The sequence below is a fragment of the Argentina silus genome (assembly GCF_951799395.1).
Source record: "Argentina silus genome assembly, chromosome: 3".
Lineage (NCBI taxonomy): Eukaryota > Metazoa > Chordata > Actinopteri > Argentiniformes > Argentinidae > Argentina > Argentina silus.
The window spans coordinates 17,864,770-17,890,740 of NC_139657.1; the positions used below are offsets into that span (position 1 = coordinate 17,864,770).

The 25,971-nt window shown below is 44.6% G+C and overlaps 2 protein-coding genes across 3 annotated transcripts; one reads left to right on the top strand and one right to left on the bottom strand.

The window, feature by feature from the left end:
• Positions 1-429: 429 nt before the first annotated feature.
• On the top strand, positions 430-7,140 carry fbxl9 (F-box and leucine rich repeat protein). The gene is made up of 8 exons (XM_083667425.1): positions 430-807; positions 1,005-1,106; positions 1,237-1,551; positions 1,786-2,457; positions 2,633-2,869; positions 3,155-3,367; positions 3,553-3,770; positions 4,424-7,140. The coding sequence occupies exons 1-8, from the start codon at positions 766-768 to the stop codon at positions 4,590-4,592; spliced, it is 1,968 nt and encodes a 655-aa protein (XP_083523551.1). The 5' UTR covers positions 430-765; the 3' UTR covers positions 4,593-7,140.
• Positions 7,141-7,223: 83 nt separating this feature from the next.
• elmo3 (engulfment and cell motility 3) lies at positions 7,224-25,700 on the bottom strand. Of its 2 annotated transcripts, none has more exons than XM_083666848.1 (21): positions 25,512-25,700; positions 23,386-23,487; positions 21,156-21,196; positions 20,916-20,988; positions 19,886-19,936; positions 19,552-19,721; positions 18,607-18,706; positions 18,188-18,342; positions 17,723-17,801; positions 17,236-17,286; positions 16,922-17,044; positions 16,476-16,598; positions 15,715-15,819; positions 15,242-15,350; positions 14,863-14,999; positions 11,270-11,433; positions 10,489-10,601; positions 10,177-10,281; positions 9,934-10,013; positions 9,647-9,727; positions 7,224-9,531 (listed from the first exon to the last, which is right to left on the bottom strand). In XM_083666848.1, the coding sequence occupies exons 2-21, from the start codon at positions 23,461-23,463 to the stop codon at positions 9,319-9,321; spliced, it is 2,151 nt and encodes a 716-aa protein (XP_083522974.1). In that variant the 5' UTR covers positions 23,464-23,487; positions 25,512-25,700; the 3' UTR covers positions 7,224-9,318. The 2 variants fall into 2 exon arrangements, with proteins under 2 accessions (XP_083522974.1, XP_083522975.1); XM_083666849.1 differs by lacking the exon at positions 25,512-25,700 and adding an exon at positions 24,495-24,678.
• Between the last annotated feature and the right edge of the window lie 271 nt (positions 25,701-25,971).

The following is a 25,971-nucleotide window of genomic DNA, read 5'->3' on the forward strand; positions in this document are numbered from 1 at the left end:
AAATAAATTTTAAATTAAAAAAAAACCTTTGTAATATGATGCCCTTTCTTTTAAGACTCAATTCTGCACGCATTGATGTCATTGTGAAACCGTGAAACCGTTTTTTCACACAGAGAACACGCCACAGTTGACAGGGCAGACTTTGTTTGATTTGAAGTAGATATGGAAGTGGATGACCTAAACATTTCAGTTTGATCACCTCTGACTAATGGAGAGAGATATCTCAGATCATATACAACTAGTCATTGATAGTGTGATGAATTACATCAATATCATGACATCATAATAACATACATTTAATAAAATCAGTAAAATTATGACTAAATGATCAAGACCTCGTAGAACCTCGTAGAAGAATGGTGTGTCTGAGCTTCATCCCCCAGGAATCATTTCGGTTCCTCACATGACGTCAGAGTGTCTGTGTTGTCCTCCGCTCCTGTCAGTGGCTGATGAGACATTCGTGATCAAAGTTAAAATGACCAAAAACAGACTTGTCATTTAATACCATGCTGAAGGGAAATGTCCATATCATTGCAAGGAATAAAGAAGGTCGTGTCGGTGAATCAAGTCTAGGTGGTTGGGACGTGAATGAAACTTCGCTAGCTAAAAGCAAGTAAGTAGCTAGCTAGCAAGCTGGCAGCGGTGATGTAAGTTAACTAGATGAACAACTCCAATCGAGTTCGAAGGTACTGAATATCAATCAAACATTGTGATCAATACAATGAAAGACGAGACTCCATCTTGACATGCAAGGCTGTGACTGTGATGAGTGAAATAACCATGGAAACGCCTGAGTTACCTATTGAGGTAAGACAAGCTAACCAGACAAGGAAGATTGTTTGAACTGTCAATCAGAGTAAAGTGTCTGTACAATGTATATAAAGAATGTGCATTTCATTACTTGACACACAAATACATTAGAGAACTGCAAACAATATATTTGTATACAATACTAGTAGAGATTACGATATCTCTAATGATAATGATATTCCAATCCTGTCCAGATCATCACCTATATCCTGAGTTTCCTCCATGCGTCAGACAGGAAGGAAGCATCTATGGTCTGCAGGAGCTGGTATGACGCCAGTCAAGACCTCAAATTTCAGGTAATGTAATTTTATGAGTTGCTCAGTTAATCTCACTAATATCAATCATATTAGAGCTCGATTTAATGAGCGTAACCACAGAAATAGATCTGATGATCTCTTTGGTCGTAACCCTCACTCCTATCTGTAGAGAAACCTCACCTTCAAGTTCCCAGCCTCCACATCCTCCCTGGATCTGATTCGGAGCCTGGGCCTGCGCTCCAGCTGCAGCCTGGTCATCAGCCACCTGGACGGGTCCAGCATGTCCCGGGCCGTGCTGCTGGAAATCGGGCTCCACATGGGCCCTCGGCTGGAGAGCCTGGCCCTGCCAGGGAGCAGTGTGACGGAGTCTTCCCTCCTGGCCCTGCTGCCCCACCTCACCGTCCTGCGAAGGCTAGACCTCAGAGGCCTTGACAGCCTCTTCATGTCTGGAGCATTCCTGTCCAGGGACGAGCAACGCCAGCAGGTGAGACCCCCATGATGATGAGGATGATGATAGTGACGATGATAGTCATTCTGGTGATGATGATGATAATTATTATGATGATGATGATAGTTATGGTGATGCAATGGTGAATCCTCTTGTTGTTAAATAGCTATTTATTACACAGGTGTTATTAATAGTGAGTATGTTTTTTCAATAGGCCTAGTAATCATGCATCATCCTGTGGTCCTGATGTGGTGGATTCCTCTCTCTCAGGTCCGGGTGGCTTTAGCAGGTCTTGAAGAGCTGGATCTCTCTGACCTGCGCTACCTCTCAGACGTAACCTTCAACCGCCTCACAAGCTGTACCCCCAAACTCCGGCGCCTCTCTCTGGCGGGCTGCCATATCGCCTTCGGGTTCGACCCCTACCGCGGCTGCCCCGTGGGCCCCGACTCCTCCGCCCTGCTCTCCCTGCGCAACCTCCGGCGGCTGCTGCAGGAGCAGACCTCCACCATGCGTGGGCTGGACTTGAGCAGGACCAGCATCACCCCAGAGTCTCTGCGCTCCGTGGCCCAGGTGGAAGGCCTCTCCCTGGAGGAGCTGCATCTGCGGGGCTGTAAGGAGCTGACGGATTACTCTGTGGAGATGCTCTGTAAGCACCAGCCTGGCCTCCGGAGTCTGGACCTCAGTGCTTGTACGGAGCTCACCAGCAGGACGGTGCTGGCTGTAGCTCTAGGTCTGAAGGGCCTGAGGCTCCTGTCTCTTTCCCGGGACTGGAGGGTGACGGATAAAGGACTGGCAGACCTGATGGCTCTGCCTGAGCTGAGGACTCTGGACCTGTCTGAGTGTCTCCACGTCAGCGGGGCAGAGATGGTGAAGGGGCTGTCTGGCCCAGAGCCCAGGGCACGGCTAGAGACCCTCAGCTTCAAGAGTTGCACCTATATCAGGGTCAGTTTGTGTGTTTGCCCTCCCACCCTCACCTTGACCTTTGACAGTGGCATTTTCCCTGACTATTTCAGGATTTCAGGTACCACACAATAAAGGTTTTCTGTGTATTGTGTAATATTTGAATACTGATTGTGCCCTTCCTTCTTGTTCCATTGTTTTCCTTCTCTCGCTCCAGGACCTGGCTGTGTTCTCATTGACTCAGCAGCTTGGCGCCAGCTTGCGGGAGCTTGACCTTACTTCCTGTGTCTACCTCACAGACCTGAGCGTGCGCGCCATTGCAACCTACCTGCCGGCACTGGCAGTGCTGCGGCTGGGCTGGTGTAAGGAGATCACAGACTGGGGCCTGCTGGGGATGGTGGAACCCACCAAGGAGTGTGAGCCCAGCAAGGAGAGAGGTGGTGGGATGTGTTGGGTGAGTGGATTTATGGGTAGATGGGTGAGGAATTAGATTCAAGATTCAATCAAGTCTAGAGAGAGTTAGTCTGCCATTATCCTCATTTCTTTCCACTTCTGTCACTGAATCACAGCCACTCCTTTAGATTTGAGAGGACTGGATAGATACAATTCCACCTAGATCTGAAAATATTGTTCATATCTACCCAATCCTACCGGGTCTATTTGTTACTCAGCATGTAGCCAATCAAAACCATGCTCTCTAGACCATGCTGACTTCTCCTCTCTCCCTGGAACCCTGCAGGAGGACAAGGGGCCCAGCTTCACCCGCACCTTTGGGAACATGGGTTTCTTCCGTCCTCCGGCCATGCCCTTCCAGGAGAAGCCGCGGCTGGTGACAGACGAGGACCTGGGGGTGTTCAAGGAGAGGGAGGGGGCCTCACTGCTGGCCCTCAGGGGCCTCAAGGAGCTTGACCTATCTGCCTGCTCCAAACTCACTGACAGCAGTATCACACAAGTATGTTTACCACGAGATTGGATTGTATGGCATGAAGTGATGATGATGATACATGGCATAAAGTGATTGATATAGGGTATGGCATCAGGGGTTACTATAGGGTATGGCATACAGTGATTACTAGGGTATATGGCATAACTGTCTATAGTATATGATGACGTTGATTTTTTTGTTGTTGTGAGCAGGTGCTGCGTTTCCCAGACCTCCAGCGCCTGTCTCTGTCCATGTTGCCAGAGATCAGTGACGAGAGCCTGGCATCGGTAGCCTGGCACTGCCGCAGCCTCACCAGCCTTGCCCTTAGCCACTGCCCCCAAATTAGTGACCTAGGCATCTTCCGTGCTGCGCCCTACCTCCTGAGGTTGCAGCACCTCTACCTATCCTGCTGCGACGCTGTCACAGACAGGTGAGCACCCGCAAACGCAAACTCACACAAAGAGACAGAGAGAACCTTCAGAGACAAGTACGCCACAAATCTCCTTTTCACTGAAGCGTGCACTTGTCCACTCCCCTACCCAGATTTAAAAGCATAGGACATTGTTGGTAGAACATTTTAGCAAATTTACATTTAATTTGTGATAGAGTCATAACAGTTGCCTACTGTACTGTGCCAGCTAGCTAGCAAGAAAAAATGACCTTTGTTATCAAATCATGATAAGATAGATAAGCTATCAGTTGAGCTGTTCTCCTGTTGGGACATATCCTAGTGTAGTGAGTGCACGCTAGCTTCTGTTAATGTATATCTAGACTGTTTACTGTAGCTTCTATCAGCAGCAGCAGACAGGAAATTAAGTTTGCTCTGCGCAGCACTCATCATTCAGGATATGACAGTACCATTGTTTCACACTGAAAATTGAGTTTCACACTGTAAATATTGTTTTATTGAAGGCACATTCATCATTGCTGCACAAGAGGAAACATGTTTTTGAGTTGTAGTCCTGTTATTTCCAGCTGATTGTATAGAGGGAGATTAACCTAGGACATTTGAATCAGATAAGACTGTTATCTCAAAGACTATGAATGTGTTTATATGATAGCAGTGAACTGATGTCTCCACAGGTCTCTCTCCATACTCGTCCAACACTGTAAGAGATTGCGGACGCTTGACATCTCCATGTGCAAAGATATCTCCATAACAACGGTGGACCTCCTCCAATCACAGCTGCCATTCCTGGAGAACATCCACTGCCGTTTTGTGGGTGGGGCTGACCTCACCCTCACGCTCTGATTGAACATCCTGAATGATTGAACGTCCTGAGTGATTTCTCAGAAACATGCTGCTACTGTCAAATCACATTTCAATAATTGGATAAACTACCTGATCCTTTGATGATAAAAATAATATCTAATAGCTTCAGTAATGTGAGGTATAAGTTGTGATCCCTAACATGGGCTCTATGTATGTACTGTATGCTCACTATGCTGGCAGGTTTCAGCAGTCATAAACTGCCTTTCCATCTATCAGGGCTCCTAAAAGACTCAGTCTACTGTTTGTCTTATATCACCATCTGACTGTGGACAATGGCCCTGTTTTAATACTCTTAAAAATAGATAGATAGGTAGGTACTTTATTGATCCCGAGGGGAAATTAAGGCGTTACAGCAACTCACATCACAAACAACAACAAGAAAATAAAGTGACAATAGAAAATAGAATAAAAATAAAATAAAATAGATGTCTGAAACATTATATCCAGTAAGAACAGTCCAGTATGATTTAACATCCCCCAACCTGACTCTGATCACCCCGGTCGAGCCAGAAGAAGAGGAGTTGTACAGTCTTATTGGGGCAGGCAGAAAAGATCTCCTATATCGCTTCTTAGTGCAACGTGGTTGCAATAATCTGTTGCTAAAGGAGCTTCTCTGGTCTGCCACAGTGACATGTAGGGGATGGAAGGGATTGTCCATGATGGCCAGGAGTTTGGTCCTCCTCCTCCTATTGGCCACCTCCTCCACAGTGTCCAGGGTGACACCGAGGACAGAACCAGCTTTCCTAATAAGCTTGCTCAGCCTCTTGGGGTCACCATCCTTGATGCTGCCCCCCCAGCATACCACCGCGTACAGCTCTGCGCTGACCACCACTGACTGGTAGAACATGTTAAGCAGAGTCCTGCACATGCCAAAGGACCTGAGCCTCCTCAAGAAATAAAGCCAGCTCTGCCCCCTCTTGTACAGGACTATGTTACCAGTCCAGTCCAGTTTATTGTCCAGGTGCACCCCCAGGTACTTATAGCTATGGAACACCTCCACGTCCTCTCCCTGGATGGAAACAGCAGACAGGGGGACCCTAGTCCTCCTAAAGTCCACCACCATCTCCTTTGTCTTGCTGATGTTGAGTAGCAGATGGTTCTGCTCACACCACTCAACAAAACTGTCCACCAGTCCCCTGTACTCAGTCTCCTGGCATCCACTGATACATCCCACAATAGCAGAATCGTCCGAGAACTTCTGCAGATGGCAAATACCTGTGTTGTGTCTGAAGTCCGAGGTATACAGTGCCTTCGGAAAGTATTCAGACCCCTTTACTTTTTCCACATTTTGTTGTGTTATAGACTCAATTTAAAATTGATTAAATTAAAAGAATTTGCCATCAATCCACACACAATACCCAAGAATGACAAAGTGAAAATACGTTTTTTTTTGTAAATTTATTAAAATTGAAATACAGAAATACCTCATGTACATAAGTATTCAGATCCTTTGCAATGACACTTAAAATTAGCTAAAATGCAAAAATGTCATCAACAAATCACTCAATAAGTTGAATTGAGTCCATCTTAATGCAAGGATAATAGTTCATATCATTTTGGAATTAATATATTTGTTTTTATAGGGTCTTTGATTTACATATCAAAGTTTTCCGAAGGCACTGTAGAGGGTGAAAAAGAAAGGAATCAGAACTGTCCCCTGGGGGGCGCCAGTGCTGCTCACCACCCAGTCCGACACACATCCCTGCAGCCGTACAAACTGTGGTCTGTTGGTCAGGAAGTTCGTAATCCATGAAACAATGGGGGAGTCCACCTGCAGCCTCAGCAGTTTCTCCACAAGTAGTAAGGGCTGTATGGTGTTAAATGCACTGGAGAAGTCAAAGAACATTACCCTCACCGTGTTACCAGCCTTATCTAAATGGGAGTGAGCTCTGTGTAGCAGGTAGATGATGGCATCATCCACACCAATGTCTGCCTGGTAGGCAAACTGCAGGGGGTCCAAGGATGTCTTCACCAGGGGCTTCGTGTGCTAGCACCAGTCTTTCCATGTTCTTCATGATGTGGGATGTCAAGGCTACCGGTCTATAGTCATTCAGAACACTGGGGTTTCTTTTCTTTGGTACCAGTACCAGGCAAGATGTTTTCCACATTGATGGGACCTTTTCCAGACTGAAGCTCAGGTTAAAGAGGTACTGGAGTACTCCACACAGCTGGTCCGCGCAGACTTTGAGCACCCTCTGGCTCAAAATGTATCCTTCCTTGAATTTATCACTAATCTGACATGACTTGACTGGTAAAAGCAATAGAAAGGCTAGCTTTGACCAATCCTGTATAAAGTATTTGAACAGGGCCATGTTTATTGTCAATCCAAAGGGATCTGTCTCATATTGTGATGAGCTGAGGGACCATATCAGCAGATGCTGCAATTAATTGTGTTTTAGAAGATGTGCCCTGACTAAGAGGCATATGGTAACTAAAATGAGCACAAGATTCTGTGATTAGTGAGAAATCTTGATAGCTATTTATGAAGGAAAATTATTTTTACTTAATTTTATCAATAAATGTAAGCATCTTATCTCTTGCTTGTTGTTTCCTCTATTTGAATTCCTCTGCATGAACAAGCCCACACAATGACAACACATACAGTATCTTTTGCATAAATCATATTTCTTTATTCATGTCAACCCTTATCTAAGTAGAGCATAAGTAAGGGGTTACCATGGAAATTAGTGTGTGTTAATCATGAACACACTGCAATGAACAGCAAAATCACCCCAAATTCACAAAAGCCCAGATCACTGGCCAATATATATAACGAAAACTGATTGCAACAAAAATTGATTGTTGGTGGACAACAAAAACTCATCATCATGACTTTGCATTTCTCTTTCTCTGACTATTAAAATTATGAATATGAAAACGTAAAGGTTATAAAGGTCCATCATGTCGCGAGGAAAAAATGTTTTCTATTGTTTTACAGTAAGCAATATCTGATGAGGTCGGTTTCAACTGTCAGAATCATTCATATTGTCATAAAAATAAAACCCGAGTACCATACAACAACATTAACATTTACAGACTCTGGGCTCTATTTTCAGCGGGCGGAAAAACGGACGCAGATCAAACGAGGGCGTATTGTGAATTTGTGTCGCCGGTAACAGGTGAAATTACCACATTACCGCCTGTGCTCAGGTGGGTGGAGTAGCGGTAATAGAGGCGTGTTCATAACAATGAGCAGGCCAAGTGCCATCAATAGCGGTGAAAAATTCTGTCTTAAATTGCATTCATATTTCAGACACACCCCCTAGCGCCACCATCAGCGCCCGCGTTTGCGCTAAGACTGTTTTTTTACGCCGTTAAAATATAGCCCTGAGTCCCAATAGTCCCCTCTATTCCTTGCATCTTCTCTCCACATCTTCTCCATCAATGCGTTTTGAGAAGGACGCTTGAAAGGAGTTCAGGATTCAAGGATTAGAGAAGAGACTATGGGACAGATAGATACAGACGGAAATTCAGATTGACCTTTATAAACATATGTCCTCCTCAGCAAACAAGACTGCCAAGCACACAGCACTAGTACCGGGGATAGGCCTACATACATACATACATACATACATACATAGTGTAGGTACATTTTGCAAAATGCAAAACATTTATCAAATCATACAAAATTGTTTTCAAGACCATGGCTGGTTGTACCTAGATACATCTGACACCAATAAAAGCACAGAGCTCAATGCTTAAGATGGAACCGTTTTGAACCTGAAGCTAGGATGCCTAATGGCTCCCTTAATGAAACAGACATATAAGATCAATCAGTGTGATCATCAAAACCTGCTCATGTGGGATTCTCTGAGGTACTCTCAGCCTTTCAACATCAAACAGCCCAGCTTCAGCCAAAAGCATACTATTTGAAATTCTCTGCTCATACATAACAAGGAATTCATATATTATAAATAGGAAATCGAACAGGCTTGGAGCCTGACTTTTTCCGTTATCTTTCAACTTTCATTCTGTTTTCGACTGGTGTAAGTAAGTACCACTAGAGCATAAGGAGTAGGGGTAGATTCTGTTGGTGAATATGAGGTCAAGTACCATGTCAGACACCCAAAATATTCTGTCTCAGTCCATGAGTTGAGTACATGCAAAAAATCTGTCATGTCTCTTAAAAAGCTGGCCGTTTATGGAAATCCAACCACATGAAATTAGAAAAATAGAGGAAACTAACACAGTTATGACAATATGGAGCATGTACTCTCTCCACAGATAAAACACAGAGAAAGGTGGAGGACTAGAGCAATGGAGAGGAGGACTGTAGAGAGATGTAAGGATAGGACTCTGGAGATACACTGGGTACAAAGTAATTCTAAGCTCAAGCATTCCACAACAGTAAAGCTACTCCCATTTCTGTAGCTAGTCCTTATTTTACAGTATGTGCCATTTAAACATATGGTCACTCCAACAGAACCCAATGAATCGTCTTCTGCCTCTCCTCTTCTGCATGACTCCATCCATCTATGAGCCAACACTGCCTCTGTTTAAAACGTTTTACATCCATCCTTATGATCCATCTAGCCCTGGGTGTAGCCATTCCTCCCGTTGTGTAGCAGTGTCTAGTCCACAGGCTTGGTCTATACTGGTCTCTTCCTGCCATGCCATGCCTGGCCCCAGCCTCTAGCCTCTAGCCCCTAGCCTCCAGCCCCTAGCCTCCAGCCTCCAGCCCCCAGCCTCCAGCCCCCAGCCAACCCTACTGCTCGGCCTGGCTGAAGTCGTAGCAGAAGTTGAAGTTACTGGGGGGTTTGGGTACCGGGGGGGCGGAGTCTGGGATGGGTACGTTCTCAAGGTCCAGGAGGCGGAGCTTGATCTCCATAGAGAGCAGGATCTCCAGCTCGCTGCGCATGCACTCACTGCTCATGTCCCTTCCCAGGAGCACGCTGAGACCATCTGTCCACAGGCAAAACTGAGAGAGAGAGAGAGAGAAAGAAAGTGAGAGTGTATTAACACTCTGGGCAAAGAGAGTGAGAGAAATCTGTCCAGATATAGACAGCAACCCCTTATAATACTGTACCACTCACATCTGTTCTGGACGAGGCAATGAAGTTCAAGCTGTATTCCTCTACATCATACGTGATGCTGAAAGCCAGGTCCAACACTTCCTGTTGGGAGACACAACACCAATCTAGTCACTGGAGTCTATGTACATACTGTATGTGTGGAAGAGAGAAGGATGAGACTGTAGCTATTGGTCAGTGACCAAAAGGCATATGTGTCATAGCTTCATAGCTACAGCTTCAATAGGTGCCCAGCCCATAACACATATGAATGAGTATTGTGGCAGTTGTCTGTGTTGTGTTGCACAAACCTTGGTCTGTTTCCCCTTATTCTCCTTCATGTGGGCGCAGTCTTTCCCTGTCAGCAGAGCTTTTATATCTGCCACAGGAACTAGAGGAGGGCAAGAGAGGGGAGGCAGAGGATGTTTACAGACATATTTGAGCATTTACCACGGCCAGTGAAAGAGTGAAAGAGTTTCAGAACTCCCAGTACAAGATTACGGGACGACGATTTCAGTCATTGTGTTGTTGCACATATCTCATCCACAACTCACTCTTCTCCTGGAGGGTCTCGATGAGAGGGGTCTCTGTATCCTCCTCCACATCGCCATAGTGAAGGACTTTGTGATTGGGCGACAGCCGACAGTACCACAACTTATCTGAAATGAAATGATCAATAACAAACCATCAGCATGTGGGGACAGCCTATCATAGACTCCATCTAGGGCTGTCTCGGTTACTTTCTCCCTTCGTTCTTTCTCATGCTCTCAGCCTGTCAACCCCCTCCAGAGGTGGTCTTGTCCCCCACCGTCTTGTGCAGGTGGTCTCTCCCTTTCCCCCCCACCCTCTAGTCCTATTGGTCTCACCCTGTCTGCGGCGGCTGCTGATCTTGCGGAAGAGAGTCCCCTGACACAAGCGGTTCAGCCTCTGCTGGCGTATCAGCTCCAACAGCTCCGGCTTCAGACGCTCCTTCAGCTCTCTTCAGGAGCAGACACAAAGTCAGACACACCACAAATACCCAAAACACACACCTAACCATAGGAAGTTGCATGTAACATAATGAGCTTTATTGGTATGATATGTAAGTATCTTAATGTACATACATTCCCAAAACAAGACGACACAGACATATGAAAATCTATAGATCTAATGGGAAGAGGACAATGCAGTAGGATCAGAGCAGTGAGGTGAACTATGTAGGTGATTGGGAGGATCATATGGGCTAGTCCCACTGTTGTCACTAGCAGAGTCACATGTCCTTGTTGTTTGGTGACAAACAGAAAAACTGAGGATGGCAACAACACCACACAACTGATTCCATAGGGGTGCAAATACTCTGTACCAATAACATCAGAGACACAAAAGGCAGTGTATTGATACTCATGCATTCAAACATTCATTCACACACACACACACACACACACACACACACACACACACACACACACACACACACACACACACACACACACACACACACACACACACACACACACACACACACACACACACACACACACACAGACATGTATAAGACACACACACACAGGGGTTAACCACTTCCATCTAGGGGCCATCAGAGGAACTGCAGGTACAGGGTTATATGAGATAGTGACAAACAGAGAGGAACATTTAGCTGAAACTCACAGCACAGGCGGGGCGAGCGTCTCCTCCTGGTGCAGTCGCTCTGTCTGGCGCAGTTTGAGGATCTCGCTGTAGTTCAGGGCATTCACCTTGTTCTTAAACAGCTCCAGAGATGTGGGCTTACTGGACAGAGTCCTGGTGATCTGCTCACGCACTACCTGCATTACCTAGGGAGAGAGAAGGGGGGGGGGGGGGGGGGGGGGGGAGACAACTGTCAATAATACTTGAAAGATATATTATCCTTGTCTGTAGGTTTAGATTTGAGGGCATTACTTGAGAGCATCTGTGTTTGTGTGTGTGTGTGTGTGTGTTTGTGTGAGAGAGAAAGAGAGAGAGAGTGTGTGTCTGCATACAGCATATGTATGTGGGTGTGTGCTGAGAGAGAGAGCAGACTGCCCCCCTCCTCCACACTGCTGGTCACAGTGACGCTCACACACCCAGACAGAGACTGACCTCAGTCACCCCAAAACAAGAGCTCTCTGAGGACACGGCCACTAAGGAGAGAGAAAAGGCGGGAGGTTGTGTGTGTGTGTGTGTGTGTGTGTGTGTGTGTCTGTGTGTGTGTGTGTGTCTGTGTGTGTGCATGGAAAATCTATTATTTTCATTGCAGCCACAGGTAATTGCCAGCGAAAATCAATGGGTAAAAAGCTAGCACTAACTAATCATCCCTCTCTCCCTCTTTCTCTCAGTTCCCTCCTCAAGCCCTGTCTCTTTATCTCTCTCCCTCACAGGGTGTCTTTACTAGGAATGTCACTCAATAACACTGCTTTTGACACCAAGCAGCCATCACCATGGGAATGTAATTTTTCTGTGCGTCATGGTAACCTCTCGCTTAAGAGCACAGCGCCAGTACAGACCATTTATGATATAATGTGTACAGAATCAGTGAAGGATGACTTTGCCTAATGGAGTATCCATGGAGAGCACAGCACTTGTATATATGAAGAAGAAGTATGTAACAAACAGAAGTACAGAACTACTGGTATAGCCATGGAGCACATTTTATCTACAGAACTAGTGGCATAGTCTATCAGCCAACTAGTCTGTCTGTTTGGAACAATCATATCAATGCAGCCTTTCTGATGTTGAATACATATACAGTGCACCACACAACAAAATGTACAAACTGATACAAATTAGAGGAAATAAAGGATACAACCGATAAAAAAAAGCATTTTAACAGAGTATAAAATATGTTTTGGGCAACCTACCCAAACATATAGTGACCATGAATAAAAAATGTAATATTCAATGATATGAGATACTGAATTTTAAATAGCTATACAATTGAACACAAAAGCTACATTACAGAGCACTTTGCTTCCCATGAAAATAGCGCTAAAACTGTAACTGAAACTGTAATTCTATATTCTGTAAAATTGTATGAGAAAAAAAAAGAGAGGTAAACTATCATTAACACTTCACTTCTGCCCCTCAGCTTCACTCTATACAACAACATTAATATAGACCACATACAATTGAACTGTGGAAAAAAACAGGTCTCTCACCTCCATATTGTGTCCTTCAGGTACAACCCAGAGGCCAACAATTGTATTCCCACAGTCGAGAGAGAGTGAGGGAGAGGGAGAAACAGAGTTATGAAAGGAGAGGTAGATGGAGGAGAGGAGAGGAGAGGAGAGGACAGCGTGGGGAGAGCAAGAGAGAGTATCACCTTTATGGCATCAGCAGTCTAGGGCAGAGGATATTTTGTAAACAGACACCCTGATAGTCACACACCCCTGTCTGCTCCCCCTCTCTCGTGCTGTCACTCCTCTGGCCTAGCCAATAGGAAGAGGAGAACCCCAGTACTCTTACCTCAGTCACAGTGACGAGCAGCTGTCCCTGTTCCCTCACGACCCAGCAGTGTGTGTGTGTGTATGTGTGTGTGTGTGTGTGTGTGTGTGTGTGTGAGAGAGTCTCCCCCACAACACACTTCCCCCCCCACCACAGGATGCATCCCTCCAATAACCGTGATCCTCCAGCATACACACACACACACACACACACACACACACACACACACACACACACACACACACACACACACACACACACACACACACACAGTCATGCTCGAAGGCCCCCAGCTGGCAGCAGTCTGTTGCCAGGAGCGATTAACGGCCGAAATCGACAGCACAGTAAGGGGTTTATTGGAGGGAAGAGGGGAGGAAAGGAGAGAGAGAGAAAGTGAGGAGCTGACGGTAAGAAAGAGAGAGAGTGGAAGAGGGCCACAGTAGTAAAAGCCAAATATAGATTGTCAGCATGGCTTGTTGACAACCAGACTGAGATATTGAATTTGGTCCTCGGAGACAAGCATGGAGGAGAAGATAACAGTCCTACAGGTCTCCAGTAAACGCATTCTCTCCTCTATTCCTGCATTCAGTCCATTCAACTCTTCAAGAAACTATGTTTTGACTTTTATTTGACTTGTATTCATCCAGGTTAGTCTCATTGAGATTCTCTTTTTTAGACAAGAGAAACCTGGTCAAAGCAGATATGATCAAAACATGAGAGAAGTGAGCCACAGGCAACATACAGTAGGGAGAAAACAAACCAACAGACATGGCTTCTCTCTCTCTTTCAAACATGGCTGAGCCTGACTGCTGTCCATCTCTCCATTGTTGGTGTCCAGAGGTTTTTCTGTTGTGCAATTACTGCTGATGTAACCAGGCGATTGTGCATGGCATTTCTCTCCCGCTCTGAATCTGCCATGGACCAGGATTCTCTTTGTGCCTCTAAGGCCCTATTGTCCCTGCCCCAGGGGATTGTGGGAGAGAGCCGTGGGCGCACACAATGACAAGGCCTGCTGGCCGGACACTCGCCTCAGCCAGAGGTCAAAAGGTTAGGGGTTTACAACCATGAGAGCACTTTGTTAAACATGGCCCTGTTGATGGGTGTTTCTCAATACGGCTGTCTAAGGCAGCAGGGTGTAGGATCTTTAGCATCAGAAAGAAAATACAATCAGCCAAGGAATGGTTACTGCAACGTAAAAATGCTTCACAGGGCTAGCTCCATATCTGTGTCTAGACTAGTACGAACTTTTTCTGTGTGAATCGGTCTGGTCGTCTGTCTTACATTTCACTAGCATGGTATCCATTCAGATTAGTCTAGTCATTATTGGAGTTCTCTCTTCAGTCAAATAGACTAGTCAATAATATCCCATTGTGATGGCCGTTCTGGGTGACTAATCAATGTGCTGTTGTAACGATTTTGTCTGACTCATTACTGGCACAGCTGGTTACCTCCCACAGAATGATTAGGATCTGTGCACAAGCCTGTGGCAGATGCTCCTGTGTTTCATACTTTAGAGGTCTACTGTGCTTGCAAATGCATGGTGACAGTGTCATTACAATGCTTGTGTCTTTTTTCCATTGTAGGGTATCAGTCTAATGGACACATGGACAATAATGGTCAAATGGATGGAGTGCATGAAGGTACATCTTCTCAACTTTTGTAAATGGCCTCTCTATGAGATAAAGTGCTTACTGTATGTCCATTTACATGTCAGTTAGATATGGGGAAAGAGTGAGATATGGGATGAGATGGGTGAGATATGAGGTCGATGGTGATAAACAGAGAGGTGTGGTCTGTGCTACCTTGTCAAAGTCCTCCTGCGTAGCCCTCATCTCCTTCCACGTCTTGTTGATCAGCTGGATGCAGACACAGAACAGCTCGTCCAGCAGACGGTCCTGAGAGAAGAAGATGGGGTGGTAGTTTGACCCTGTTTCTGACGCTGGGGAGAGAAGGGGGGGGGGGGATAAGAGGGAATGACAGAAAGAGAGAGAATACCATCAGACCTCCCTGCCTGAATGTACCGTCCTGCACGCACAACACATAGCCTAGACATAGTGCACACCTATAATGTACTGCTGCAGACTACACCTTACTGTGTGTATCCTCACACCAGCAGACACATTCAGCTCAGATGTGTACTGGACCAGGCTTACACACACATCCAAGCCCAGGTTGACTTACGGGGCTCTCCGATACGTAGGATCTCACACAGGATGAGAGTCAGCTGGATGCTGCTGCGGGCGAACGGACACTCATGCTTGTCCTCCCTACTGCTGTTCTCCAACACAAACTGAGAGAGAGGGATAAAAGGGAGACATAAAGAGAGAGAGAGAGAGAGAGAGAGAGAGAGAGAGAGAGAGAGAGAGAGAGAGAGAGAGAGAAAGAGAGAGAGATGAGGACACTGTGCATATACAGTTGGGTCCCAAACCTAGTGTAAGACGAATCCTAAATTAAACTAAATACCAATTTCAATGGTGAGTCTCCACTGAAAGTGTGATTTGGTATATTAAGCTTGGCTTAATCTGTGTCAGGGAAACCACAAGATTGTGAAATACTACCTCAAAACAACCTATATTTCTCCCCATCCCCTCCTCCTCTCTTCCTTCCCCTTTTCCCTTCATGCTTTTCTCATGCTGTCCCCTCCATTTCCTCACCCTGCTGTAGGCGTCGGGGTAGCGGGAGGCGAAGTAGGCCATGGTGTCTAGGGCTAGCAGGCCAGGGGGGGCCCGGAGCAGGTCCTGACCCGGGTTACTGTTGTTCTACAGGGAGAAGAGAACAGGGATAACACATACTTATACTCACACACTCGTACTCACAGATGCATATTCACACTCATACTCACACACTCATACTCATACACTCATACTCACACACTCATACTCACACACTCATACTGACACACTCATACTCACACACTCATACTCACACACTCATACTCACACACTCATGCTCACACACCTCCATGCTCACCCGAGATCAGCAAGAGGTAGCTAATGTAACAGATTCCATAGGTGTATGTTGGGAGACAGTGAGTGATGGTGGTATATATTAGAGTGGGAAGTGCTTGAAGAGAGGTTGAATATAGAGTAGTTGACAAGGACTCACAAGGACAATAAGTGATAAAGAAGAAGTATGTGAAAGAGACGCCATGTGGTATATAGTGGTTGGGGAGGTAGGAAGCAGGAAGTAGAATGTTTAGAGAGATAGTATGTGCATATGCAAAAAAAAACCTAGCCCAGGTGCTGGATCGAAGTGACAATAGTAGAGAAATGAGAGAGATCCGCACACTGGTCGCTGCTCCCAAAATGTGGAGTTTATTGGGACAAAGTTTCGACCCCAATTGGGCTTTGACGAAGCGTTGCCCTAATAAATTGGATCTCTCTCAGAGAAGTAGAATCGCATTGAATAGACTCACAGAGAAGCCCAGCTTCTTGAACTCCTTGGCACAGAGAGAGCGGCGTCGTTCATTACTCAAGCTGTTTTCACTCTCAGTCTCGAAAGCTGCCTGTCGAAGCCCGTGTAGAATCTCTCTCTGATCCTGAGAGGGGAAAGAAACAGGAGAAGAGGGGATGGACAGAGGGGACAGATATATAGAGGGATAAAAGGGACTCAAAGGGAGAGGTATGAGTTCAAGTGGCTCTCATAAATAATATCTGTGTACTGTACAGCACTTCAGACAAACCCACTCCCAGAGTGAGAAGAGGCTACCTCATATGGAAAGGATTGAATAGAGTCCTATCTCTCCTGGTTGTATGAGTCCTACTGTATCTCACCTTATGGTAGAAGTATAACAGTCCTATCTCACCTGGTTGCATGAGTCCTACTGTATCTCACCTGGTTGCATGTCCTACTGTATCTCACCTGGTTGTATGAGTCCAGGGGCATCCTCATGCGTGGTTCCAGGTGGTTGAGAGTGACAGACTGGAGAACGTATAGGTAGTGGGCCATCTCATCCCCCACCGAACCAGAACTATGGATGATGTTCTATGTGTCAGAACAAACCATAGGTCATAGGTTAGACAGTACAATATCTACTACAGTAGAGACAGTGTGACTGATAGGAACACGACTCAAAAATGACTAAATCCACTGCACAAACAATTTTTTAAAAAGATTGCATTTTCCTGTGTATGATATTTTACTTGAGGCTATCTGGCCTATGATATTAACTTTACCTTGTATATGTACTGCCGAAGGTTTTTTTTGTCAAGGAAGGCAAACAGCTCCTGAAAAACAATAGTTTGTGAGTCATTACTAAGTATTTACAACACAACAGGTATTACAATTTATGGGCCCATATACATTTAAACTATTTCGCCACAAGGGGGCAGTTAGATCTCTATTATCACAAACCAGGTCAGAGGGAGGGACACAACAGGACTTTGCCTCCTGTGACATAATGGTCACATAAATCTCTCCCAAAAGTCCTTTGTTTTGAACAGCTTCACTCAGGCTAGTTAAACTGATTAGCAACCTGCTTCTCTCGAAACCAGGGGAGCCGAGGGAAAGAAAGAAAGAACGTGTGAGAGAGGGAAAAGGAGGGAAGGAGTGTGTGAGACAGAGAGAGAGAGAGAGAGAAATAGAAAGAGAAAGAGAGAGAGAGAGAGAGAAATAAAAAGAGAGAGAGAGAGAGAGAGAGAGAGAGAGAGAACCCATTCTTACCTGTCTGTCTGCATCTCCAGCTGTCTGTAACAGGGCCATGAGGAGGGCCATGGCTTTGGTTTGAATCTGCTGGTTGGTCCTGGGATGGGACAGAATGTACAGTCAATGTGTGTGAGAGAGTGAGAATGTTTTAGATTAAAAATAGACATCTTCAGTCCTTGGACTAGCAAACAATCTCACAATTTCCCATGCATTTATCACTACAGTCTTCACTTGTTCTCTGCTTTTACTGTCTTAAACTCCCATGACTGTTATACTTGTTATCCTCTTATGCTTTGTCTTGTTATGTTTGAATTGTATTTATTCATATTCCTATGCATTGTGTTGCATCCATGTATGAAATGTGCTCTATAAATAAAGTTTGATTTGACTTACAGAGGACAGGCATGTGTCTGTGTGTTAATGCTATCCACTCATGGACAGAAAACGTGGTGGTGATCTGCTACTGTAAGTTAGGCCACTTACACCTGCAGGTGGGAGATGAGTCTCTCCAGCGTGACTTCCTGTTTGACCTGCTGGAAGAGGCTGCTGCTGCTCATGTTCACCATGTTCTCCAGGATGGCCAGGGACACCTGCTGGATGGACGCGTCCAGCACCTTGGCATTGACGAAGCTAGCAATCTGACAGGAGACAGACACAACCCACAAGATGAGACATACAGGACAGAGTAGAGTAGGACAGAGCCAAGACAAAATAGGATTGGTTTGGCATGTAGTGGACCAGTGGACATGCTAACTGTATCATACAGGGCGTATCTTCATTTTCAAAGAGAACATACATGAAAATGAAGCTATGCACACAGACGTATTTCAACTCCTGACATTACTTGTTTTCAAAACCCCTCCGGCACTTGGACTAAAGCAGCTCAGGAGAAGTGCACGCACCTTCTTGATGAAGACGGCAGAGAGGTTCTCCCATGACACAATCCCATGATCCATCAGTTCCATGAAGCCTGTCAGTGTGTGTGTCATAATCAGAGGAGCCCTGACAGGCAAACACACAACACAGAAAACTCTGACATGAGCACAGAATATTACAACATCAGCAGTCAGCACACAGACACTTGACTCTCCCACAGAAACCACCGAAACTTGAGTTGGGTGGAAACTTTTCCTCATACATGACAGAAATGTGTTTGACAACTTAACCAGAAGTCATATCATGAATTACATTTTCTTTGATTGTAAGGAAAGGGTGGTACATCTTCAAGAGTATGACATTAGACTCATAATGTCATACATATATCTCATGTATGACATAAGACTAATATCCCATTGTAAAATATATATATAATCTAACAACTTCACTAGATGTACAAAACAGAGAGTAACAATGTCTTTAATGGAACTCCACGCCAGCTAAACTCACAATCTGAATGTTTGAAACTACAAAGCAACAGCCTTCCTGGAATTCCTGCCTAGTGTTACCATGCTTCCAGTGCTAGCGAGGAACAGGCCAGACAGAGCCAGGGAGGGAGGGATGTGTTCCCACATGTGAGGTAATCACCTCATATCTCACCACCAGCATCTATCTATGAAAGCACAGCATTCCACTGCAGCCAGCACAAATATGCACTGCACTCCTCTCTCCCTTCACTTCACCTCCCCATCCCCCCATATACCCACACACTGGCTGCCAGGAGAGGAGGACAGAGAACCGCTCATTTGACAGTCTGCTATAGAAGGTTGGTTGCAGAGGATAGAGAGAGAGTGAAGGACTTCTAGACCCAAATATGCATCCGTCTCAAGATAAATGGAGACACAGAGACATACACAGAATCACAGAGGCACACAGAGGTCTAGGAGAGTCTAGGAGAGAGGAGAACTGACTCGTGAGCATCCTCTACGATCTTCACCAGTAGAGAGTGACCGTCGCGACTGATGAACTCCTGGGCGAACGTGACATCAGTGGACACACTGGCCAGCTGCTTCAACGAATCACAACGCACTCCTGAGTCCGAACTCTGGATGCCCTTGTAGAGGTCCTCAGCACAGCGGCCCTACAACACACATGCACACACACGCACACACACACACACACACACACACACACACACAAACAAAGGATGAAATGCAATACAGGGTACAGAGACACATCCACACAATTGAGTTGAGGTTGCATTGGAACAGAACATGGCTGGTTGCCTCTTGCTTGCAGACTCACCGGTGCCTTGGTCAGACGGAGAATGCAGCCGTTCTTAATGTCCAGACGATTCTAGAAAACAAAGGCCACAGGGCAGCAGACACAATGACATTAAATACAGACAGACTGTAGAACACTTCACTGATTACTATTTTCACACTCTACAAAGGCACATAATTATAAAGCAAGTAAGAAAGAAGGAGGGCGGCAGAGTAGGAGACAAAGAGACAGAGAGAGAGAGAAAAAAACTTCAGATGAGTAAGTATTTTTCATGCTTACAGTCTACTGGTCCAGGAAATAGCAGGAATCTCTCTTGTACAGTATTAGCCTCAGAAATTGTTTAATGTAGCTGTAAAACCCTACCACCATCTCCACGCAGAGATGCTTGTTGGTTCCAAACGAATCACATTCATATTGTTTGAGTTAACTTTTGTACTGGTTAATGTTGTGATCAGTTACCTATTCTTGTTGTATAGCTGGTTTGGCAACACCGGATTCCCATTTCATACCAATAAAGCCATTTGAATTTAATAGAATTGAAAGAGACTGAGAGAGAGAGACATAATTTAAACTCTGTTCTACAGTGCTTTAAGTGCAGAACTACATCAAGAGCACAGTCATATATTTGGTCCTGCTGTGCCAACTGGTCATTACTGCAACTACCCCACGCTTATCACAGAGCTAAGTGACATAACAATGACTGCAGGCCCAGCTTACCCCTGTTGGGAGTGCTGGGGGGTTGACCTCTCCAAAGGTCACCAGCTTAGTTTAGCTCCAACAGTTACAGTAGCCACTGGCATTGATGACATTTCATACATCACTGACATGACAGTGACACCCTCTGCTGTCGACTTTATGTACTAGATCTATACTGGACACATGCTGGGCAGCCAGCCAGCGAGCTGTGGTCTGGTACTGTATTTAACAACAGTATTGTCTATACGAACAGAAACCAAAACAGAAACATGTATAAAAGACAACCTATGTCTACAGACTCACTCACACCCACATGCTAAAAGGAGAGACAGAGAGAGAGAGAAAATGAACTCACAGACTCAGTGATGTAGGTCTGGACACCATCAGCATATTGGAGAGCATAGTTATCAGGACCTGGAAGATTCCACCTAGAGAAACAGCCACAGTCAAGAGCTTCATAGACACTGGCACTGAAATTCATAAATCCCACCACTTATGACAAAACTAAAGCAAACATATAATGTTAACATTCACATAACATGATCACACAAACATGAACAGACAGACAGACAGACAGACATACAGACAGACTTACCCATCACAAACCTCCTTTATTACAGAGGAAAGGGGCTTTTTCTGTATAGAGATAAAAATCAGAAATAAAAGTGAGAAATAGAAGGGAGGGGTTGATTACGATATCATTCTTTAGTCTGTGGTAAATTAAAAACAGAACACAAGCCCTGTGACCCAAGCCTGTTGAGCCTAGATAAACACCAAGCCTGGAGTTCCTCTACGCTGTTGAGCTGCGCAGCTCAGACATGGAACTTCAGCTGAGTGAACAAATAAAAGACAAGCTACTGAAGCTAGTCCTATGTCTGTACTTCAAATTACCCTGTAATTTGTGGTGCACATGGTGGTCAACCAATCAAAAGTTTTGGTGTACTGCGGTAGACCTATCACTGCCCTGTAATTTATGGTCGGCAAGGAGGTCAACCAATCAGATGTTTTTTGGTGAGGTCCCATAGGAGTGTGACTGAGGAGCTTGTGGTTAGATCCTTTCTCCCATGCAATAGCTATGTCTATGGAACAAGCTCATTCACAAATCCCCTAAACATCATATCATATTATTTAAGTTCTATCTCAATATCATGTAGGCTATTTGTATATCTAAATGAATATAACCTACAGTATGAAGACATATAGCTGATCTAACTTTTCAACTCTAATGAGTGAAACCGCCAAAGCACCGATTCTAATATTGGGCATATTATACTCTTAACAGAGTTATGACAAGATGAAGTTGAAGTCGGAAGTTCACATACACCTTAGCCAAATACATTTAAACTCAGTTTTTCCACAATTCCTGACATTTAATCCTAGTAAACATTCCCTGTCTTAGGTCAGTTTAAGAATGTGAAATATCAGAATAATAGTAGAGAGTTATTTATTTCAGCTTTCATCACTTTTCCAGTACGTCAGAATTTTACATACACTTAGTTAGTATTTGGTAGCATTGCCTTTAAATTGTTTAACTTGGGTCAAACATTTTGGGTAGCCTTCCACCTGACAGAACTTGTGTAACTGAGTCAGGTTTGTAGGCCTCCTTGCTCGCACACGCTTTTTCAGTTCTGCCCACAAATGATCTATAGGATTGAGGTCAGGGCTTTGTGATGGCCACTCCAATACCTTGACTTTGTTGTCCTTAAGCCATTTTGCCACAACTTTGGAAGTATGCTTGGCGTCATTGTCCATTTGGAAGACCCATTTGCGACCAAGCTTTAACTTGTCTTGAGATGTTGCTTCAATATATCCACATAATTTTCCTTCCTCATAATGCCACCTATTTTGTGAAGTGCATCAGTCCCTCCTGTAGCAAAGCACTCCCACAACATGATGCTGCCACCCCCGTGCTTCACGGTTGGGATGGTGTTCTTCGGCTTGCAAGCCTCCCCCTTTTTCCTCCAAACATAACAATGGTCATTATGGCCAAAATGTTAATTTCATCAGACCAGAGGATCTTTGTCCCCACGTGCAGTAGCAAACCGTAGTCTGGCTTTTGTATGGCGGTTTTGGAGCAGTGGCTTCTTCCTTGCTGAGCGGCCTTTCAGGTTGTCGATATAGGACTTGTTTTAGGGTGGATATAGATACTTTTGTACCTGTTTCCTCCAGCATCTTCACAAGGTCCTTTGCTGTTGTTCTGGGATTGATTTGCACTTTTCACGCCAAAGTACGTTCATCTCTAGGAGACTTGCGTACTATTGTTTGTACAGATGAATGTGGTACCTTCAGGCGTTTGGAAATTGCTCCCAAGGATGAACCAGACTAGTCTTGGCTGATTTATTTTGATTTTCCCATGATGTCAAGCAAAGAGGCACTGAGTTTGAAGCTAGGCCTTAAAATACACCCACAGGTACACCTCCAATTGACTCAAATGATGTCAATTAGCCAGAAGCTTCTCAAGCCATGACATAATTTTCTGGAATTTTCCAAGCTGTTTAAAGGCACCATCAATTTAGTGTATGTAAACTTCTGACCCACTGGAATTGTGACATAGTGAATTATAAGTGAAATAATCTGTCTGTAAACAATTGTTGGAAAAATGACTTGTGTCATGCACAAAAGTAGATCCTAACCGATTTGCCCAAACTATAGTTTAACATGAAATCTGTGGAGTGGTTAAAAAATGAGTTTTAATGACTTCAACCAAAGTGTATGTAAACTTCCGACTTCAACTGTATACATTAGGCCAGTATGACATCATCATAACAGGAAATTGTATCTAAATAACACCTTTGACTCAACTGACGCTTTGTTCTGGGACTTACCTGATCCAACTGAATAAGCTGGGGATATGCCCCTGGCATCTGGATAGCAATCTTCACGATATCCTTCTGTTGCGGCATATTGGCGTGTGTGTGGGTGTCCTCCTTAAAACCCAAGGAATTAGGTCAATGGAGATTCATATTCAGTTAGTCAATTACATTTACTAGAAGATTGACTGTGTGTGTTTCTGAGCAGTAGCTCCAGTTGTGAGTAATTAGAGCTTTCATTCTCGGAATGGATTTGTTGAAGTTGTTGTTCCTCTTTGGGTGTATTTTTAATGTGCCTGCAGGTTACTGGAGAGAGCTTAGCCCTGTCTGAGTACACAACTATATAGTGGCCTACATGGCCACACCCACACACACACACACACACACACACACACACACATCTCTCCAACCCGGCACACACACATGCACACAAACAAACAAACAAACACACACACACACACACACACACACACACACACACACACACACACACACCCCACCTACCACCACAACCACACAAAGCTATTTCCTTCTCAGTTCTCAGATTGAAGCCCCACAGGTTTCATGCTATCTCCACCACATATGGAAACAGTGTGTGTGTGTGTGTGTGTGTGTGTGTGTGTGTGTGTGTGTGTGTACTAAGTGTGTAATTACTGGAATGAACCTTCTTAATTACAAAGCAGTAGTTTTCGTATTACTAGCCAAAAGTGGTGTTTCTGTCAGAACACTGACACACTATCGAGTTCACCTGATACATTTCCCTTAGGCAGCACGTTGGCCTCTAGACACCTTTCATCTAACTGGCCATTCCAACACACAACTCTAGTGTGCTAGTAGTAAATGTATGATGATTTCATCAACATGTAAACATGTTGTTGATCACACAACACTGTAATTACAGGAATGTAATAATCTCTTTGGGATCTGTAGTTCGTTCAAACATGTTGAAATCTGAGCAGATTATGAATCACTGTTACAACTACTTTTATGGTGTTGATGGAAAATATTAGGCCACTTCCACTCTTAATGTTTTAAAAAACTGTTCACCTAAAACATTGTAGGCCTACAGTATTCATGAAGAGGTATGAAGGTGTTGCTAATGCAGACTAAAGTATATGTCTCACTGTCAGAGATAGGGATGTTCGGCTTTCCTAGGCTCTATACCTGTCCCAGCATGCACTGGGCCTGGGACTATGTGGCTGCTGCACCCTCGCAGGGGGAGAGAGAGAGAGAGAGAGAGAGAGAGAGAGAGAGATTAAATGTTTTAGGTATGAGTGTTTAGAAGCTATGTATACTGAACCAATATGCCAGCAAACGGCCAGTCCTTTTGTTCTACTGCAGACTTCTAAAGTGTGTTATGCCCCCTGACCCTGTAATAACTGTCCTACCCTTCGGGGGTGAATAGAGGGGGCATTCAGCTGCCTGGAATTCCAACCCTGACAGACCACGACTAACCTACCACAACCCCCCCCCCCCCCACACACACACACACACACACACACACACACACACACACACACACACACAAACACTTTGAAGTCAGTTGTCATCGGCACCAGCAGCTCTAGAAGGGTAGCCTAGTGTCTGCCTGAGGGCCTTGTATTCTGAGTGCTGGGGAGAAGAATGCCAATGGCAGTTGTCGACACACTAGTGAAACTGAACCTCAAAAGACAACCCTTTCCAAATGTGATTCCTTTCAGATGTGAAATTAAGCATGAGTGCTTCCTACCTGATACAGGGCATGGAAAATTTTCTCTATTGCATACAGCACACACCATACAATTAACGACACTATAGGCTACTGTACTAGAAAAAAAGTAACCTTCAACTAATATGAAGATTACATTTATTAGTATTTGGTTTCCTGAGACATCGCTGCCTAACAAAAGTAAAGGTGAAATAGAGGTATTATTCACGTATGATGTCAGCCCCTTCAATCAGCGGTTTAAGGGCTACTCACTATCTCGGAGTACAGCAGACAGAAAAAAGATCGAAACTGTAACGAGGAAAGGAAAAGATAATGCAGACCATTCGACTCAGGTTAACTAAACATAACATATGTGTTAATCCTCGTTCGTGAAGTTTAGCAAACAATCGAAATAAATCCATCTACTGGCGCTGCACTTTTCTTCGACTCCTACCTGTTAGAAATGAGAAGTTACTGTCTTCGCGAAAACGCCGAAATCCCAGCTAGAAGCATGGGGAATCCCTCCCGATAAAGAACGGCAATAATCCAATACAGAATTATCTTTGACAAACTTGGAATATTTAGGCGGAGAAGTTTCTTCCCAAATTTCAAGAAGTAATTGATCATTCAAAGTTCCGGGTTTAGTGGAGTCACACTCGCCCCCTGTAGGAAGGAGCACTGTTGACCAATCCTTATTCCAACATTGCAACATGTTCCTATTATTGTAAACGCATGGATCTGAATTCCAGGAATAATGTATAGCCCACATAAGTAGACAGACAGAAAGCTGAAGCGGGCCTTGATTCATTCTGAATGTTTCTCCCTCTAGTGTTACATTTTCATTGTTTGTGTTATATTGTATCCAGCTGGAGATATGCGATTACTTAGTAACAATATGTGATTTATCTGCTTTC

What these genes read in the sequence shown, in the direction of transcription:
- elmo3 (XM_083666848.1), bottom strand. Translation starts at nt 23,463, where the DNA reads ATGCCGCAACAGAAGGATATCGTGAAGATTGCTATCCAGATGCCAGGG. An exon ending in CTGGAGATGCAGACAGACAG is followed by an intron (nt 17,287 to 17,722) that starts GTAAGAATGGGT and finishes ATTGTTTTTCAG; the next exon opens with GAGCTGTTTGCCTTCCTTGA. An exon ending in TTGCCTCGTCCAGAACAGAT is followed by an intron (nt 9,532 to 9,646) that starts GTGAGTGGTACA and finishes TCTCTCTCTCAG; the next exon opens with TTTTGCCTGTGGACAGATGG.
- fbxl9 (XM_083667425.1), top strand. Translation starts at nt 766, where the DNA reads ATGAGTGAAATAACCATGGAAACGCCTGAGTTACCTATTGAG. An exon ending in GAGGTGGTGGGATGTGTTGG is followed by an intron (nt 2,870 to 3,154) that starts GTGAGTGGATTT and finishes GGAACCCTGCAG; the next exon opens with GAGGACAAGGGGCCCAGCTT. An exon ending in TGCGACGCTGTCACAGACAG is followed by an intron (nt 3,771 to 4,423) that starts GTGAGCACCCGC and finishes ATGTCTCCACAG; the next exon opens with GTCTCTCTCCATACTCGTCC.